Source organism: Protopterus annectens, chromosome 3.part0 (genome assembly GCF_019279795.1).
Source record: "Protopterus annectens isolate FY-2018-M chromosome 3.part0, PAN1.0, whole genome shotgun sequence".
Taxonomy (NCBI): domain Eukaryota; kingdom Metazoa; phylum Chordata; order Ceratodontiformes; family Protopteridae; genus Protopterus; species Protopterus annectens.
In genome coordinates, this window is record NC_056731.1 from 1,259,405,332 (window position 1) to 1,259,426,132 (window position 20,801).

Sequence of the window (20,801 nt, forward strand, 5' to 3'; positions counted from 1 at the left end):
TGGCTATTTCGCCCCGTTTACCATAAGCACTAATGTGTGCATGCATACTGCTTTACTTCTACAATGATTATTTGGATTTTATTTTTACATTTTGCAGCACATCAATGCACAAACACTAACAGACATCTGTAAACAAAGCAATACTGTCTCACGATGAAAACAGGCTTGGCATTAATACTTCTCTGCCCTTGAAACTCACATTCATCGAAACAGCATTAAAACCCGTACCACATCCAAAGAAAATGCATCTGGCCAGTGGTGGATAAAGATTACCTTTGGGCTGTTTTCAAATCATTGGCTCCTTGCACACAAAACAAGAAACATACATGATGCGTTCTTTTCTTTGATGCACCTTCCTGACTTTATTAAGTTATAGTCCTTGTATAATACAGCACACTTGCTAGACAGAGCACATTTTAAATTTATTGTTTGAATGAACATTTTTACAGTAGGCTGTACTGTAGGTAATGAAAGAAAATGCATGAACCAATAATTATAAAACTGCCCAATTCAGAACATTTCCATCATAAAAGACCTTTCTAATTTATAAACAGTTTTTGTTGCTCCTTCTGGAAAACAGATGATAAAAACATTCAACTATTAAAAACAGGAAAAGCACACTGGAATGAAACCCCAAATATAATCTCTAGACCAAGGTATTTCTAGCAGTGCTTTCTCAATTACTGAATGCATGAAGCAGCCAGGCTACGATTGCTTTCATAGCTCCTTTTTTGCCTGCCTCTGTTCTTTAAATGACTTTGTGTATATTTATGCAAGCCCTACCTGCTTCTGTGACAGTTAATTAGCAGCATTTCTCTTCAAAGCATATATGCTTCTCATCCCTTATTATCATTTTATACATTACATTCTTTTCTGTGAGAAAGTTAATACTGGCACAACATTTCATATTAGCTAAATATTGTCATACCACATGAATATACACACTCATAAGTGTGTGCACTCACCCGCACCGCACATGTACAACTGTAGTGTTTAGACATCGTACCTGTAACCTGACAATAAGTGAATACCCAGCCACACACACACACACACACACACACACACACACACACACTTTGTTTCCTTACCTAATGCCTTGCCTTGCTTCATCCCGTTCTCTCAGCCTGCAGCCCAAAGTCCGTTTATGTCGGCACCGACTCGGCAGAAATGTGCAAAAATAAAGTAACGCCAGTCGCCAGACCATTCTCAGCATAGCAGTTTAAAAAAGTAAAGTGAAGCATTAGCCAGCCCATTCTCGGCAGCATTAGTGCTGCTGCTGTTTAATTCCCATTTCCCACCCACTCACAGCCAGCCGGAAATAATGACATGAGACCCTTGAGCTAAATTCTGACTGGCTGGTAGCGCTGACGGAGATGACATCATCACGCACACGATGACGTCAGCTCAGACAGCGCGAAAATTCAAAACATAAAAAAAAAAAAAAAAGCAAAAAAATCGTTAATGAAGGGGTGCCACTCTGGAATCGTGGCACCCCTTCATTTTGACCCCAAAACTCGGTAAAAACAGAGTAATTCGGGACGGTTGGGAGGTCTGCACACTGGGTTTAAGGCAGTAAGAATATTGCCCTTGTTTAAAGAAAGATGGCACAGTGTTGTCTCAAATAAATTGATTTTGATAAGAAAAGTGCATATTATCTGGAGGAACATGAAACTCAACCTCCGCCCCCCTCACATAACTTCAACTGGTATAATAAATCTGAAGGGTAACTTTGCATTAATAACAAAACAGTGCAGTACAGGCCACTCCAGTGCAGTACAGGGATAAAACCATGATTAAGGCTGAGGTGACCCAGGTTCAATTAGCAGATTGGGCATCTGATGGAGTGGCAAGGATTGATGAGCATTACAATGCCTGGTGGGTGTGTGGTTCCATAGGTATTTCTGTGACCATCTCTAGAGGAGGATGGGGACTTCACATTAGGTGTAGTACACCAAAGGGGGGAAAAGGCTGAGCTGCCACTGATGCACAGCATGATACAGCATGACCAACTCTTGGCTGTACCACTTGAAACCAAGGGGGGAGTAACAGAGTAGGGCATAACCCCCCTCACCAGATACGAATGGCCAGAGCCCTCTGGGATGCCCTTACATTCATCGGCCCCAGCCTTACCGAAGACAGTTCGGGAGGTAAAGTAGGTTGCTGGCAGAGCTGATGATGGATGCAGGCCACTGGGTAAGGAACCACAGGATGAAGGAGGAGGGAGCGAAATCGTCCCAAAACATGCAGTACAAAATGTTAACATTACTCAATATCAACTTTGCAACACATTTTTGCATGCTTATAACTGACCTTCAAACAAAATCCTGGTGAACTTTCTTTAGTCAATAATTTAAACAAGCAGTAGGACATTCAAGCTAAATGAGTGGTGCAAGTTATCTTGAGCTTCGGATTATAAAATTTTCAGTCTGAACAAGTAAATTTCTGATGTGATTTGACTAGAATACTGATTAGCCCAACTGGAAGCAAACACCTCCAGTGTGTATGACAGTCCAATATGATTACTAATCTTTGTATGCGGTGAAGTAAGTGCATTAAGCCAACTTCAGATCTAAATTACCAAGTTACTAAAAAGTGCTATAAAAATAAAGAAGAATGCAAACATATACATAGGTATTAATGGCAATCTAGTTACACTTTACAAACAATTGTTCTAAACAGCATGGAGACATTTTAAACAGAGACTGGTAACATAATTCCACAGTACAATGAACCTCAAGCAATGTGGCTGCAGTGAAAGCTTGGAAAAAGTCAGTGAGAACTGCACCTCCTTAAAATTAAATGTTAAGTGATACAGAACAAAAATATACTCATGGCTCAATCCAGCTACAGAAAGAAGACTTGCAAGACAAATACACAGCATAAAACAAAACTGTTTATGTTCAAGACAAATTATGATGTTCTGAAGCTACGTCATGGATGAAACAATGCTTGCTAGGAAGAAAAGATGCAAGCATTCTGTGTAATATTCTCATTCTTTGGTACAGAAGGGGCTCTGACTTACTAGGCTAACATATTAGCCAAACAGAAAGATAAGGTGCAAAGTGCAGCACTCCTGCAGCAAGGATGCTACAAAAAGGGTACCACCTCCAGTATGTGAAAATTACGTGTACACATATAGATTTAGACATAGAAGAACAAGTATCCCTCCAAGTGTGCTATGGTGTTGCAAATAATGAACTACTCCTCCCTCCCCTGTACTTTCCTCCCACTCTAGGTATTTTAATCCCTTCAGTCTATGTACATTCTGTTGTCCCCTGTATAGCTTTTGCTGTCATGGGCACCATCACCTTTCTCCAGAGATCAGCATATCCTGTCATTCACAGATTTCCCTTCTTTCCAGTTGTTCCATGTGCAGCTACCACGATACTCATGCTCTACTACATATGAGCATTTGAACGTTTTTGCAGTCTCCACTAGACCCAGAATTGCACAAGTCTTGGATAATATTAAGTCTTTATGTTAAACAGAAGTTTGATAAATTATTCAGTACTTAGTGTCATGGAAATTAACTTTTACAAATGCATACTAATATTGCAATAATTTACCGTTTATTCTGAACCAATCTGTAGATTAAAAAAAAGTCACATGGATCAGTGTACATCCCCCATAAACAGAATTTAATAAATAAATCCTCTCCTTTCTTCTATTACATGGACTTACAGTACTCTAAAGCTCGTCTTACTATATATATATATATATATATATATATATATATATATATATATATATATATATATATATATATATGTGTGTATATATATATATATATATATATATATATATGTATATATATATATATATGTGTGTGTGTGTGCTTGTGTGTGGATACAAGGCCTGGAAAACACCCAAATGACTCATAGAATTTCTTGAATTTCACAAAGGTTCCTTCTGAAAAGCAACCAACCCACAGTCAACCACTCCGAAGTGCAGTACAAACAAAAGGGAGAGCCTGTAGCATCTCTGCCTGCTCACCTTCACATCTACTGAATACAATCTAATCAGATGTCAAACCTGGTAAAAAGTATAGCCCTCCTGTCACATCCATGGCCTGCTGCCAACATTTGAAAACATTTCTTTCACACGCTGAAGATGCGATTATTCACACTTGCATTGGGGCTGTCCATTAATGTGACAAAAGGAATGAGCAAACCTCTGATAACAGTACACATTAACATTTTCCATGTACACCCAAATGGGCAAAGGCCAACAAATAAAAAGGTAAAGCAAATAGCTGCCACCCTAGTTGGAGTAGTGACCACTTAAGTTATTGTTCCTTTAACTGTCACCTAACCAAAATCTCTTTCAACATACTGAAAACTACAGCCATTCTGTTACTGAAACGATACAGGCAAGTTTTAAGAAAGACAGTAATCAATGTTCAAAAGTAAAGGTAAATTGGATTTATTTCATATTGGAAAAACTCCAGTAATCTCCAGGTTCAGATTGCAGAGTAAACATTTAATAATAACAGTAACATACATATCAGTTCAAATTAAGTCAAAATTTGGCTGTGCAGATATTAATGAATTTTGAACACTTTAAGCTTCAAATGATTTTTTTGTAAGAAAAAAGTGTGTAAATCTATATAACTATTGCATATATGGTAATGCTGTCATACTGCAAGGCATACAAATATATATGGGCCTTATTCAACTGACATTCAGTCTGAAAGTGACCAAACTTTTGTGCTTGAAATGAGAACCCTGCTCTTTCAATGTGCATGTAAAGCAGGTTTCAATGGATGAAAATTCAAAATAAAGGCAAAGCTAAAACAGTATGATAGCAACTGCAAATGGTAACCATGTTTGCTCTTCTCCATTCAACAAAGCATATCAATATTTCTTTGTTTTATGTAAACCATTTTTTTGCAGGCCCAAGTTTTATGATTTTCTTTCTTACAAGATGATTTTCATATCTCTGACAACATAATACATGTGCAACACTTTATATACAGGAAATTTATCTGGTGCTGAAAAAAATCTCAAAACACCTGAACATTCAACAGATTTTGATAATACAAGTGTTATGATACAATACAATGTTTTCAAATAATGTACATTAAACAATGAAACATTCCGTGCAAAGTGTTCCCTAATCCCACTTTTTACTTTTTAATTCGTGTTTTCTTCTCAGAAGGAGCTCTTCAGAAGGAATTTTCTTCATACTAACTGCTGTGCTGAGTCAATGTATGATTCTGAAACATAAAATTAATGAAACAAAAGGACACTGTTAAAACTTGATACATCACTGCCAATGAAATTCTGTTGAGCTTTCAGTACAATAAAGAAAATCTAATGATGCAGTACTTAACTAGGCTCAAACTACTTTACATTTTTCTAATTAATTCTGTGTAGGGTATATTCTACATTATACAACACCCCCCCCCATTAATATTCAAAAACGTGCACGCTGATTGGTCAGCATGCATGTTGTAAATCAGAGTTATAGTAATGAAAAAAGGTCCGGTCGCCTGGACTTTTTCCATTACTATAACTCTTTTTTTACAGCAACGGAGAATGCAAGATCTCCGTTGCTTCACACTGTCTCGCTATGTTAAACGAGTTTAACATAGTGAGACAGCTTTAAAAAAGCAACGGAGATTCTCCGTTGCTTTTTCTAAAGCTGTCTCGCTATGTTAAACTCCTTTAACATAGCGAAACAGTGTGTAAAAAGCAATGGAGATCTTGCTTTCTCCGTTGCTTTTGCCCACAGCTCTGATGTACTGTGTAGGCATACGCATGCACAGTACATCAGAACTGCCACGGAATACCAGACAGCTGTGGAAGGGCAGCAAAGAGGCATTATACAATGCCATTATTTAAGAAAAGTAATTATTTTTTTTTCTTAAATAATGTCATTGTATAATAGCAATAACCCACTTCTGGGTGTGGGTAATGCTGGATTTACCCACGGTTGTCTTTGTTTGGCCACTCGGGCTTCGCCCTCGTGACCAAACCACACCAACCGTGGGTAAATCCAGCATTACCCACACCCAGGCGTGGGTTACTGCTATAATAATCTACTCTGCCTGAAGTGAAATAAAACTTATATCGGGATGGCTCATTTGTAGCTGTGTTTTCCAAGTACAACAGTATCGTACCTCATTTTGGCTAGCCTCCAACACAACAAAGCAACTCAAACGATTCAACACTTGCACTAAATGCAAACTGATTTATGCTTCTCAAGTACTTTGTGCAAGATAATTTTGCTAATCTGCACACATTAGCTTGCAGAATGTATGTATTTACTGAAGGTATACATAGTACATCATTTACTCTTCCTGTTAATCATCATTTTCTTTATACCAGTGGTTTAAAACACCACTTACTAGACCTAGCAAAGGGCATATAATGCTTATGTAGAGCCTTACTTTTAACTGCATGGCCTGAGAATTCAGCAGTTTTTTATCAATGAACCTCAAATCCATCGGTTAGTATTCTCCACGGTTAGGGCAACTCCTGCTGATGCAACACACCAGTAAACAGCCACTGCATCAAAGATAATGAATGCAAGTACTCACCACTATCAACTGATCTCCAAGCCTTCTAAGGTGGCTAGAACCCATGAATGCACCATTCATGTGTCCTTTCCCCTTTACGCTGCTCTTAAAATCTTGATCCATATTCAGGAAGCACATGCAAAAATCTGGCTCACACTCAGCATCCCTACTCCACATCTAAGGCATGTGTTTGTCCCGAAGATCCTCAGTGTGGGAGGGAAGAAAGAATATATACAAAACAAAACGGTCGACCAGCGAAACAGGAGTGAATGTCCAAAAAAAGTTTATTGATAAGATATCACAAGCGCTTTCACCCTAACTCAATTGTAGGGCTTTTTCAAGTGCAAGAACAGTAAATGTAAAAGCCCTACAACTGAGTTAGGGTGAAAGTGCTTGTGATATCTTATCAATAAACTTTTTTTGGACATTCACTCCTGTTTCGCTGGTCGACCGTTTTGTTTGGAATACAGTTTTGGTTGTATGGTCTGTTTTCTACATTTTCCATTCAAGAATATATACAAGACTGCAGAAGGTCTTCACAATGATGAAATGGCATAGTCAGTAAAATGTTCAGCACTGACAGGCCCCCAAGCACTGTGTGGAACCCTGGAGAGAATCCTAATCACATTCCTAAAAATAACTCCAAAAGTTTCAGAAGATCAAAATGGAAACAAAACAGGGTTAAAAGTTAAGATAGGGTGGCTCTTTCAAAAGATGCTGTATTTTTGCAGTGACAATCTAACCTCACCTGACTTTTAATGATGACATGGTATAAAACCTGTTCACGTATTAACTCAAAGAGCAATGCCACATATATTCATATAAGAGCTTAGCTTTGGTAAACAAAAATAGAAAGGTTCTTGTAGTCCAAATAGACAGCCCTAGAGGTTCATAAAGATGGTACTTTCCTCCTTAGCTAATCCTCTGATAATCCTTATAAACAAAGATTATTTCAGAATACTCAATTTCTAAGATGGAAAAAAGAGGCTTATGAAATTCCCCAGTACAAAACTTACCCAGCTTTGAAGGCACATTTTCATGTGAAATTCTCTGTCAAAAACACATGAAAGGATAACTCACCCCTAGCTCATGGATGTTTGCCATTTTAACAATATTATCTGCCTCAACATGGATTTTAGACAGGGTACTGTATCAAGATCACATTATTTTCACTTGGTGGGTTTTCTAATAGTGACCTAAATACAAATTAGCAAGGGTCAAGACAGCCATCCTCCTCAACTTGGCCAAAGCCTTTGATACCATCAACCATAGCAAACTCCTTAAACAATTTACCACCCTAGGTATGAAAACATGTATATTAAACTTTTTCAAGGACTGCTTGTCTGCAAAAAGCTACAACATTAAATAGAAACATGTCTCATCAAAGATTTACATTGTTTCTATTTATTTTATTTATTGCATTTTGATAACTGGGTAGGTAGGCTGGTCCAAAGACTCTTCATCTACAAATCGGGTCAAACCAGTAAAAAATAGACATTGTGTTCCACAGACATTGCATTACAGTTGAATAATATAAACAATAAGTACGACAAGTTTGAAGATAAATCAAAAAAGAAATAAAATATAAACATTATCATGAAAGCTGTTCTTTCAGTACTTTTCCTGAACATATGTAGAATGGTTTCTTGCTTAACTACTGGGGGGAGGTGGTTCCAGACAGTTGGAATGAGTTTAGAGAAAGAACTTTCTACTACTGTTGTTTTGAACAGTGGTCTACCAAGGTAAAAGGGAGATATCCAAATTGTAATTTTGACTTTAGTGGGAGGGCACTGGCATTACTTGATTTTAAAAAGAAGTGAAGAAAATTTTGAGTGGTTTTGTAGTCAGTGGGCACACAGTTTATGCCTTTAAGTAGGTAGCAAATGTTAGCTCTGGCCTCTGCTAGCAGGGCAAACCTACAAATTACTAAATTTCTGTGGTTTGGACATTATGCACAAGAGCTGTAGATACTGTATTCTATTTTGGGATGAGGACATTGTATGCCAGGGACTGCATTGTTGCAAGAGAAGGAAGACAAGTTATTTTGTAACAATGTTGTAGTCAAAATCAGGGTTTTGCCACCTGTCAGTCTAAGGTAATTTGTCCTGTGACGTTACAAATACTGAAGATGAATTCTGTGGCTATATAATGAACAGGCAAGATAGTACTGAAGCCACTGCAGCAGCCATGTTACTTGTCGCACAGAAAGTCATATTAATTAATGTGATACAAGAGTTGTTTATAAACTAGTTTTTGAAAATCTTGGCTAGTGGACACAGGCTGGCTATATAGGTCTTCAACAGCTGTATAACTTTGGGTGAGTAGTCTTAGGGTAGAAGGTTAATAGCAGCATGCATACCTCTTAGTACAAGAAATCTGGAATAAACCTACAATAATCAGGGGGAGTAAGGTCCAAAAATAGGGAAATATTTTAAATAATTTCTCTTATAAACTTAGAAAGTTGTTAGAATATCAGTATTTGTGTTATCATGCATTTTGTGAAGTATACAAAGACTGAACCTCAAGTGTATACCATTATTTAGCGACTTCAATTTCGGTGATTTGCAAGAAAACCACAAATTTTATGAGGCAAAATTCTGGACTTTTTGTGAAAATCTGTACAGTTGAGAGGTATGGCAGTGTTTAAAATAGTTTGAAAATATTCCGTGATTATGGCTAAATTATATATGTACCTGAGCAATTTGGAAATGAAAGCGGAGGAAATTTTCAGGCTGATGGAGTGTAGCTTAGAGAATATGGCACCAGAATTACAATTTAGTGGCTCTAGTGCTTTTTTATATAGTCAAATAAAAGCATGGAAAAATAAGAGAAGCTTTAACTAGCTATTCAAATGAACTGAAAAAAATGCATCAAGGAAGAGCTAGCTGAACATGAGGCCTCTAAGAGTTGTTTCAAAACGTAGAAGACTGGATGACAGAGAGACTAGAAGGAAGAGAGCATAAATAGCAACTGGATTAATGCTCTTCAACACAATTTATTAATTGAAATGGTACATGATGTCTATGCTCTAAATCTTGTGATGAGAAAGCAGCCAAAACCTATATTTGTAAAGATGCAATCATACAAGCAGAGAGAGTTGTTCCTGATAAAACTGTGGCAAAAGGAGAAAATAATAAAAGTTTGGAGCAACAGTATGTTTTGGGAAAATGATTACTCATTGTACACCAGGCAGAAATTAAGCAAGTTTACCTTAGCACTCAGAGAATGTTGCAAGGCAGGTGTAAGATTCAAGCTGCTGTATTCAGCTATCCAGAATATTTTGTGCTGGTGGGTCAAAGGCAATGTTTTTGATGAAGAGCATGCGAGGAAGAAAAAAAAGTTTTCCAACAAACACTGAGCCAGCAAGCAGAACATGACTACTCTTCTCAATCTTTTGACAATAATAAAGCCCACAGAGAGACATTCCCATTGTTCTAAAGGACAATGCTTGAGAGACAGAACAAAGTTCATGAGCTGACTAAAAGAATCAGTAGTACCTTTGACTTGAACCAGAGACTGCTGTTAGGAGAGAGTTACAAGAAGTCCTTTAACATTATGAAATTACTGAATAAATGGGAGACAATTCCACTGGATATATGAATAGACGTGCAAGTGGCCTTTCAAGAAAAAAAAAGATCAGAATATAGTTGGCTGTGTTAAACCTCACTTTATATTGTGCCCCACACACTTAATATATGCATTATTTTCCACTGTTCCCTCTATTAAATAGACTGATTTGCAAGCTATGTACCTGCTGTTTGGAGCAGTAATTTAGACATTTGTAGACATACAACCTGAAAAGTAACAATGTTCCCAAATCAAGCTTAGGAAAATGTACTCAGTGGAGTGCAAACAGTATGCTGTGTCACACCCTAAATCTGCTGTATTAATATCAGTTTTTTTTAATTCATTTTTGTGTAGTCTTATGTATAATTTGGATAAAAACATAGCAATGTGATTTCTAAGATACATTTGTAATGCAGACGATGTGCATCCTACTATACTTAAAAGTTTGTTTTCATATTATAAAGCCTGACTAAATGTCAAGAGAACAACAGCCTTCATCACCAGGAAAAATTGTAAAGTAATCATGAACCGGAGAAAGACAACACCCTGCCTTGCTTTACTAATTACAGTCCTTAAAGACGGGAGTTACTTTAACTAACTAAAAATGTTTTAAAAACTGTGATTTTCTGCAGCTTAACTGTCAATGAGTCAATTCATTTCTGTCTCAACTAAGCAATTATTGTAATCAGCTGGATATGCTGGCTATTAAATTAATACCTTTTGATTGATTCTGTGGTGCTTCACTTGTTTTATATCTATATTTACCTAAAATTAAATTCTTAGTTTCTCGATTGGGTAGTTCTCTGCTACAGTTTAATTTTACAGCAGTTAACTGTAAATTAGTAGTAGTAAGGGATTACTGACACAGAAGAATTACGTGGGTATATATTTATATTCCACCTAAAACTGCCATTATGGCGCTTAAGAAAAATTGTGGAGAAATAAGTTTTCATCACAGATTATTATTTATGATTGGGGTCTGGAACCTTGCAACAGTGGGAATGTACCAGGGGACCTAGAAGGGAACATATAACAAATGAGGGTAGAGGTCTGAAGAAATATATAAGAATATTTGGTATGGAAGATGTGAATTCAGTACTACAAACATAAAATTTACATATCACCCAAAGTACAATAACTGAGCTAGGCTGGATAGAAATTATATTTCATGGGAACGTGTGTTTCATTAAAGCTCTGACACACATGCAACAACTAATTCAGATCATACAAAAAAGATATGAATGCAGGGGAATTAAGTGAAAATGAGGAACTGGTGTTTTCCTACTTGCCTCTTAAAAAGAATTTACGGAATGGTTTGTGGAAGTAATTAGAGAATTATTAGGGAAGACAAAAATATCTTTAGAAGGGATAACTAATGAGTGCGACAAAGTTAAACCAGAGTTTAAAAATATAGTATAAATATGAAAGGGATATGGGAAAAAGTAATAGAGGGGTTGCAAAGATTAAATTATTGCAAGATAAGGGGAATCACAGAATGAGAAAAGGATCAACTGCCAAATACTAAAGTGAAAATAAGGGTGCATTAGGCTAAGATGAATGAGTGAAGAATGGTTGCTGTTGGGCAACTATTTTTGATAAGAACTCCAGAGCACAAAGCCATTTAGCACATCATCTTAGACAACATAAAGTTGAAAGGATTCAAGTCAAGCTTAGGCAGCATACAAGGAAAATAGCCAGATATCCCATAGACGTATTAAAGATATCTAGAAATGTTATGAAAATCTGTATAAAGCAGTGGAATGTGAAAACCAAGAAAAGGCACACATGGAAATATGTATATAAGACTCACTTAAGCCATGGTTACAGGAAGATGACACTCAACAATTAACATATAAAGATAGGAACAGATGAGATAAAAAAAATGCTGCATAATCAATCAGCAGGGAAGTCTAAAGGAATACATGGCACTCCTGTGGAAGTCTAGAAGCTGGGAGGGAAGAACGTGATAAAAATCTGAAAGTGCTTTTTTTTTTTTTTACAGCATTTTTATGACTAGGGCGATGGTAGCATTTTAATTCCCTGACAGAATAATACTGATAACTAGGGGGGTGGGGCAAATATTAAAGTGGGAGGGTTTCTCTCCAACAAGCTGTGCTTGAACAGTTAAATTAGGCATGTCATCTTTCCCTTTATGTGCATTATATTTAGAGCCATTGGCAGAGAAAAAAGGGATTCATATATTCAAGGTTATAAAAATGGTATGGTAATAAATAAAATTTATTTTGTACTTGATGAACACAAAAAGGCACATTTCTGTGTTGTGGAACATTTTAAGGCAGATTCAAGTCTTTTTGGGATATAAAATTAAAAAAGACAAAATAAAAGCTACTGTAGTAAACTATGTACACACACACAAACTTGTTCACCAATACCTATATTTATGGGAACATGACCAAATTAAGTATTTATGTTTACAGATCAAAATAAATTCTGTTATGGCAGATAAGTACATGTGGGAAGAGACTACATAAAATAGAATACAAAAATTGAGAGACTTGAAGCTGTCCAGTAAAGCAGATAAAAAATGTTTGTTAGGCATATCTTTATTAACCAGAGGAGAAGTTAATAAAGAGTTTATTTGACATTTGTTTACAGGAAAGACTTGGAACAAAGACAATTTTTCAGCACAGGCCCGGAGACAAACATTCCAGATGCATGATTTGTTGAAAGAATTTCAACAAATTTTGAGTTGAAGGAATTTATTTTTTGGGGGGGGGATTAACTGGGATAAGCTGTTTTTTTTCCCCTTAGAACACAATGGTTTAGGATTACCTGATTTGAAGAGATACTTAAGAAGCAGTTAAGACTCACATGCATACAAGCAGACTCCCTCTTATCCAGCCTCTCTTTAACCGGCCATTAAATTTCTGCCATAGCCCTAACAAAAGAAAGCAGAGAAGAACAGCACTTCTGCCTCCTCTAGGCTAAATAATGACAGATACCCAAGTTTTAGACTTCATATTCTTTAGAAAAATGCACACTAACACAAATTCCTGTTATTAAAGCTGATTAAGAACCTATAAATGCTATTTTGTATGCATTTCCTGATTAATCAGCCATTCGTTTATCCAGCCCAAGGTCCAGTCCCAGTGAGACCGGATAAGAGGGAGTCTACTGTAATCTAACCAAAAAATTATAAGTCAGAGTGGAAAGGGATGACCATGAAACAGGGAGAGAGTTGAAGAAACAGTGTGTGTAGGATTTTGAACTCATGCTCCTAGGGAGAACAATAACTACCATACACAATTTTATATTTACAAAGCAGCAGACAATATTCTGAGAACTAAGCAAACACAGGAATTTTGGAGAAATGCGATTTTACCAATAGGAATAACTGCAAGTAGGTGCAGAGAAAATAGGCAAGAGAGATCTGAACTTTATCAAAGAAAATTAGCAAAGGAAACGCAGTATTGAAAGCAAATAACTACAGAGGGAAAAGTCAGAGTAGTATGAGGTCAAGCAGAAGTTTGGACTGCAGGTTGGAGACTGCCTTCCCTACGGGGATTGAGAAAACAGTAGGCATACAGAAAGGAACAGAGCAAGTGTTAAAGACCAGTTCAGATTGAGTTTATAGTTAAGTCAACAAAAAATGCAGTTAAAAAGGGATAATTTGCCCAACATATACAATAATGCATGACAATTATAAGAATCAATCAGAAGAGGATAGAAAAGACTAGGAAATGAAAAAGGAAATGCAATATGCAAAGAAACAATGGGAGAATATTTGTATGGCTCCCAATTTTGCAACAAAATCTAGAAGGTTCAGGATTTTTGCAATGAAATCTTTACTTGGGTATTTTTATGCTCAAAGTAGATTTCACAGAATTTTTCCACAGGCAAACAGTAACTGCTGGAAGTATGAACTAGAAAGACAGGGATATATGGGAATGTGTTTTGGCAATGAAATGATCTACCTGATTTTAGAAATTACATATGGGTACTTTTCAGCAATGTTGGGAAACTAATTATTGCAACTAAGTAAATGATTCTTTTGAGCTTGGAGAGAGAAACTGAATTGCCTAGACACAGTAAGGCCCTACTAAGTTTAATGCTGTTGGCTGCCAAAATGTAATTACTAGAAATGGAAATCAACAACTAAATCAAGTGTAACAGAATTACTGAATGTTATAAAGGAGATAAGCAGGTTAGATTTTTAGAAAAAGGAAGGAGCACTACATAAAAATAAACGGAATCTATGGGAACCATACATACAAAATGATGTTCAGGAGGAGTGATATTTCAAGAAGTCAGGACTTGAGCAATCTATGCAACGCTACATTGAATACTAATTGTAAAGAAAGAAATAATACATGTGTAATGCCTGAAGATAGAAAAATATAATAGATTGATTTCTTTTATAACTGAATGTGTACTCATGTCAATATGTAATGTGTGATTTTAATAGAGAGATTTAAAAAAAAAATTAGAACAAGCTTCTGTGCAGCATAAAGACTCTAGCAAGCAAAAAAGCATTCATGGCCAAAGCTCACGGCCAATTCCTAAACCAAAATAAGCACCAGAATACTGGTGCAGGAACAGCGTTGAAAAAACTAAGAACCAAAACCAAACACCATTCAAGACTCGAGTGGACATGATACCACACACAGAACCACCAGACTGCACCGAACAAAGAAATAATACTGCAGCAGACATAAAAACATGTTGGATTTAATAAAAATTAAGCACTTTTGTTCCGGAAGCTGGAACTTCATCAGAATAACATCACTTCCTATTTCAATTTCTTTAATACCATTCTGTTTAAAGGGCCATGCCTCAAATAAAAATACACAAGTGCAAATCATACAGGATACATACATACATTTAAAATAAACACAATCCTGAGAAAATAGTGATAAAAAATAAGAAAATTAATCAAGCATTTCCTATCTCATGCATAACAGCATACAGCCATGTAAATGACAAATAATTCTTAAAAAATCATCTTATTCACTAAAATCGATTTACCATAAATATGACTGTATAAAATATGTTAATCCAACTATTAAAAAAAGTTAAAAAATGTTTTACATGAAAAATCAAAATATATAAATACCTTAATGTCTCCCATTTTAAACAGAAGCATTTGATCTGAAAACATTTAACCCAGGTAAATTGATTTAGCTAGTGAAATCCATAATTAGGGAATTATCTAGATCAAAGGAGATTACTAGGGTATCAACCCAGAGCTCATTTTAAGCCTAGCCATTTCATCCCAATGTAATACCATAGAAATACTAGTCAATACCCAAGATTACATTTAGTGGTGACTACCCATGTCCAGGAGGGTTGTGGGCTCTATCCCAGTAAGAATGTATGGGTCTGGACATCACCTATGTCTTTGCTTATGTGGTCCACAATGATATGTCCCATGACCTTACAGATGAGGCTGATCAGGCTTATGGGTCTGTAATTCCCCAGGTCTGTTGCTAGTCCACCTTTGTGGAAGGGAATAACTATTGCTGTTCTCCATTCTGTAGGAACAAAGCCTGTGTTTAGGCTATGCCTGAAAAGGGTACTTAGTGGTGATGCTAAGTTCATGTTTTAGCCCGTTTAGAAGACAACCTTGGATGTCGTCTGGTCCCATAGAGGCTGTTTTTTCTTGGACAAGGCTTTGAGGACCTGCTCCTTCAGATATGTAGGCTGGGGTGGGGGTGGGGGAGACTTTGGGGGAATGTTTGTTGCAAGTTAGGAGAGGATAAGGGAGTGAAATCTTCGGCAAACCTGCCCGCTAGCAGGTTTGCTATCTCTTTGGGATCAGTATGTGTGATAACCCTGGCCACTAGTTCTGCACATGCTTGGGGGTCTACCCTTTAGATTATATATGTAACTGTAAAAGCTCTTATGGTTATCCTTGCCTGTACTTGCTGTTTCCCTTAAAGGAGCCCTTGGAGGATTTGACAAGTTGTCTTACTTGGCTGTTGAGGCGGAGGAGGGTACTCTTCCATTGTTGAGGCCTTGCCTTTTTCTTGGACAGCAACTTTTTGTCTTTACTGCAAAGTTCATTGATGCTGGATGGCCACCATGGCAGCTTGTTTTTACTTGGGTCTCTGGCTTTGATTCTTTTTGGTAGGGCCATGTTTATACACTTATGCAAGTAACTGTACAGGGCTTTAGTGTGAACTTCAGCATAGTTACCAGTTCCAGCTTGGGGTGGGGATTGGAATGCATTTATACCTTCACCTAGGAGGGTATAATTTGCCTTGGTGAAGTTTTTTAGTCTGATTCCACCCTTTGTGAGTTCTGGTGTTAGTGTCAGCTCGATGGTGACTGATTTGTGGTCAGTTTTAACTGAGGATCCAACTGTTGCAGCAGTGCATCTGTTTGACATGTTGGTGAGGACCAGATCCAGAATATATGTACCCCTTTTCAGGGTATGGACAATTTGTTCCAGGGCATTTGAATTAACAAAGTCAAGGAACTTTTGTGATAGCGAGTTAGGGCTAGCATAAGTTTTCCAGTTGATGGTGGGATAACTGAAATCCCCCATAACCAGTGTGTTCGGTAAAACCTGGTTTGTCTCCAGTTTGGTCAAGTAGGCTTCATGGGTGTTGTGACCCATGGAGGGGGTCTACAACTGGCTGTAACTTCAATGGGGGTCTTACCCACCGTAATCTGGACCTGGAGTAACTCCATGGAGTTGTTCAGTCTAACTAGACGGGAGGTGAGTTTACCTATAATATAGATTGAAAGACCGCCTTCCTTTGGATTTCACACATTTACTTTGCGGTCTACATAGACAAGAAAAATACATGAGAATGGTAGTATCAACCCACTACAACTTGGCAGCTCTCATCTTAAGCAAAGGCAGTACTGAAATAGTTTCATTTAACCCAGGTGGGTTTTGATAGAGTCAAGTCTTAACTGCCACCATAATCCCCTGTATTCCAATCTAGATTTCCACTCACCACCTCTAGGGTTGATTGTAACTTGTTCTTAAACTCCAAATTTGAAGTTCTTAAAGTTATTACATATAATCAAATGTCTGTAAAGTGCACATTTCAAGTTACAAGTTGTAATCTCATGCAGCTGTTCGTATACCCTTTTATGTAGCACACACTCTGCTTTCCCACATAAAAACTAGGACAACCTGAGCACTTTGCAATATATACTACCCACATGGTTTTAAAGTTACTTTTCACTAGTTGAACTCTACTCTAACGAATTTTCTAAAACAAAACAATCAAAGATAAGAATATATGAGAACTGATTGCAGGCACCACATTTCACTGTACCCGACCTAACCACTTGTCCCTCCTTCCTTATTTAATTGTTTCCATATTCAAACAATCTTTTAAAGTTAGGTGCAGTTTTAAAAACAAAAATGGGATTGTTGCCCAAAGATTCTTAAATGCCAAGGTTAGATTTTAGAATATTCAAATTACTTTTTATAACATCTCTGATGTGCTTGGCCCATTCATTATACTCTAGAACCAATTATCTTTCATATGGGATTCCTTCATTATAACATAAGGAGCCGCTGTGGGTATCACCTCAATTTTCAAATACTATTCCCAATGAGTTCATATTTTTCCCCATTCATTAAATACCTACATCACAATATTCTTGATAAACTTACCTGGGTACCCCTAGCCAGAAACAACCTTTCCAAAGTCACAAACTTTGTTACCAAATATCTCTGACTGGATGTCATCCTGACCACTGTGATATTTTGTCGTTTAAACTCTTCTGATAACTAACTGGATGGTACTTTTGAAGTGTAAGCATGAGTTACTAAAAGCTAATATTCTACAGAGTTTGGAATTAAACCAGAACTTAAACTGAACAGGAATCAACTAGTTGGCTCAGAATACCTTTAATACAATTTAACACAAATATCCAAACTAACAAACTGATCAAATAAGACCACACCCTTGCACTGTACTGGCAATTCTGCATCATTAGAAATTCCTTTGTTTAGTTTACCTCTGTCCTTACCTTATTCAATATTCTATACCTTCACATCCTTTCTTTCCCAGTACTGAACATTACTCCCAATTATTCCTCTCACCCCCCACCCCTTGTTATTCAAGTTACTATGATTTATTTACCTATTTCTGTCTTCTTAAAACCACATTCTACTTTTCTTTAATAATACCATTAACTTGTCTACCTCATTCCTGTACCATAAAAACAAAATAAAAACTTATACAACTTTCAGTAAGACGTTACTTTACCATCTTATTTTTACTGTATTACAACTGTACAGTGCAGAGTAACCTTACCATCTTGTTTATATTGCACAACTGTACTGCAGCTGTACAGTGCACAGTAACCTTACCATCTTGTTTAGATTGCACTACAAAGTACAGTTTTGTACCTACCATAAATGTAGATGTTCGAGGATTCCCTTGCTGCAGTCCTGACTATTTTTCTTGCCCCAGATGTCAGAAGACCCAAAAGACAAGTCCCAAAACAACCTGCACCAATAAACATGTACAATATATACAGTAATATATATACAAAAATATAAGCATGTAAAGGCACCTACACAACCACCCTGAAACACAGAGGGAAGGAGGAATCCTCGAACATCTACATTTATGGTAGGTACAAAACTGTACTATGTTCTTCGTCTTCCCTTGCTGCAGTCCGAATCCCAAAGCAGAGGTAAGGGAGGCTGGCAAATTATAAAGTAGCAGGAGCTGACAACATGCCTTGTAAAACAGCTGTGGCAAAACCAGCTCTAGACTTAGAGTATATAGGCAGGTGATAATGCCTAGAGAAAGTATGCACTGAACTCCAAGTAGCTGCTTCCAGAATATCCTTAGTTGCCACCCCCTTAGAAATGCTGGCAGTAGCCCTAGTGGAATGAGGCCTAATCCCAGCTGGAACCTCTTTGCCATGATGGGAATAACAAAATGCAATGCAAAAGCCAATCCACCTAGAAATAGTTTGTTTTGACACAGGTTTGCCCTGTGAACTTAAAGCAAAAGAAACAAGTAACTGCTGAGACTGCCTAAAATCTTTAGTCCTGCTCAAATAATAAATTGCCTGTGTACATCTAAAGTGTGCAAAATCTTTTCCCCTTTATTTTGAGGATCTGCAAAAAGTAGGCAAATGAATAGTTTGGTTTAAAGCCACACTAGAAACCACCTTAGGCATAAAGGAAGGATTAGTATGATACCCTGTCCTTATGGAAAATCAAAAGGGCTCTACTGCCATGAGGGCCTGCAACTCAGACACCCTTCTTGCAGAAGTAATAGCCAACAGAAAAGCCGTCTTCCATGACAAATATTTCAATTCAGCAGTAGCTGCCGGCTCAAGGTTGTAGAGTAAGTTTTTCCAACACAAAATTGAGATCCCAAGCAGGAGTAGGAGCTCTGGGGTCTTATATTCTTTGCCCCTCTAAGAAACTGCTTGAACAAAGGATAAACAAAGGTGGGTCACAATCATAGTGAGCTGAAATTGCTGCAGCATGAATCTTTATGGAAGAGAAAGACAAACCTTTGTCCAATAACTCAGTAAGATATTGAAGAGCCACACTCAAATTAGGCTCTGAAATCTCCAAATTCTTTGCTGTACACCAAAATAAAAATCTCTTCCATTTTTCCTCCTAGTTCTGGGGCTTCTAGCTTCCATAATCACATTTAAAACTTGTTGAGGAAGCTGAGACCTTCCATGTTTCAACACAGAATATGCCAAGCTGTGAGATGGAGAGATTGAAGCTTGACATTGAGCAGATGACCGTCCTTCTGAGATAACAGATGAGGAATCAGAGGTAAAGGCCATGGAGGCTTCTTTACAAGACTCCTTAGAAGTGGGTACCAGTGTTGCGAGGCCAATCTGGAGCTATCAAAATCATCCTTGGCCTGTCCTGTCTGACCTTTAGTAATACCTTTGGAAGAAGAGGTAGAGGTGGAAAAGCATAGACATGAAGGTTTTCCAACTGAAAGACAGAGCATCCACTTTCCAAGCTGTGTGATGAAACCCCTTTGTGCAATACTTTGGCAGCTGGTGGTTTAGTGGAGAAGCGAACAGATCTATGTCTGGAGTTCCCCATGACACTGTCAATTTCTGAAATACATGAAGATCCAGTTTCCGGGATCCATGATTTGTCTGCTTAATACATCTGCTAGGAGTTCTGTGCTCCTGGCAGAAACCTTGCCTGAAGAGTCAGTTGCAGGCTTATCTCCCATAAAATCATTGCTTGCCTGCATAGAGGATAAGAATGTGTTCCCCTTGCTTGTTGATGTACCACATGACAGTTGTGTTGTCTGTCAGAATCAACACCTGCCCTGGAAGAAGTAACTCCTTGTTTGCCATCAATGCAAACTGGACTGCTAACATCTCCTTCATGTTGATATGTAGATGCTGTAGTCTGGCAGGCCACTTGTCTTGTATCCACTTTCCATTTAGATGAGCTCCCCAAGCAGTGTCCGAGGCATCTGTCGTTAGAATCTGACTCGCCACTGCGCGGGTCACAGAGAGTCCCTTGTTTAGGTGACATTCCTGAGCCCACCACAAGAATTCCTTTTGAAGGCAAGGTATTATTTGAATGACAGTGTCCAAATCTTGGCAGTGCTGTGTCCATACATTTTTGAGATACCATTGCAGCTTCCTCATATGCAGTTTGGCATTGGGAAGCACCAGAATACAAGATGCCATGAACCCTAATGCTTGAAGGACTGTCCTTGCAGTCGACTGATGAGATAGTTGATGGAAGTAAAGTGACAGACTCTTTTGTTTGTCCAAA

At 37.5% G+C, this 20,801-nt stretch overlaps 1 protein-coding gene across 2 annotated transcripts in view; it reads right to left on the minus strand.

Annotated features, from left to right (window-relative positions):
• Positions 1 to 4,398: 4,398 nt before the first annotated feature.
• Positions 4,399 to 20,801, minus strand: part of ZNF521 (zinc finger protein 521) — a 1,059,428-nt gene continuing 1,043,025 nt past the window's right edge. For both annotated transcript variants that reach the window (XM_044065427.1, XM_044065426.1), the window contains one exon: positions 4,399 to 5,215. In XM_044065427.1, the coding sequence (XP_043921362.1) occupies positions 5,186 to 5,215 (30 nt within the window). In that variant the 3' untranslated portion in view covers positions 4,399 to 5,185. The remainder of the gene's footprint in view (positions 5,216 to 20,801) is intronic.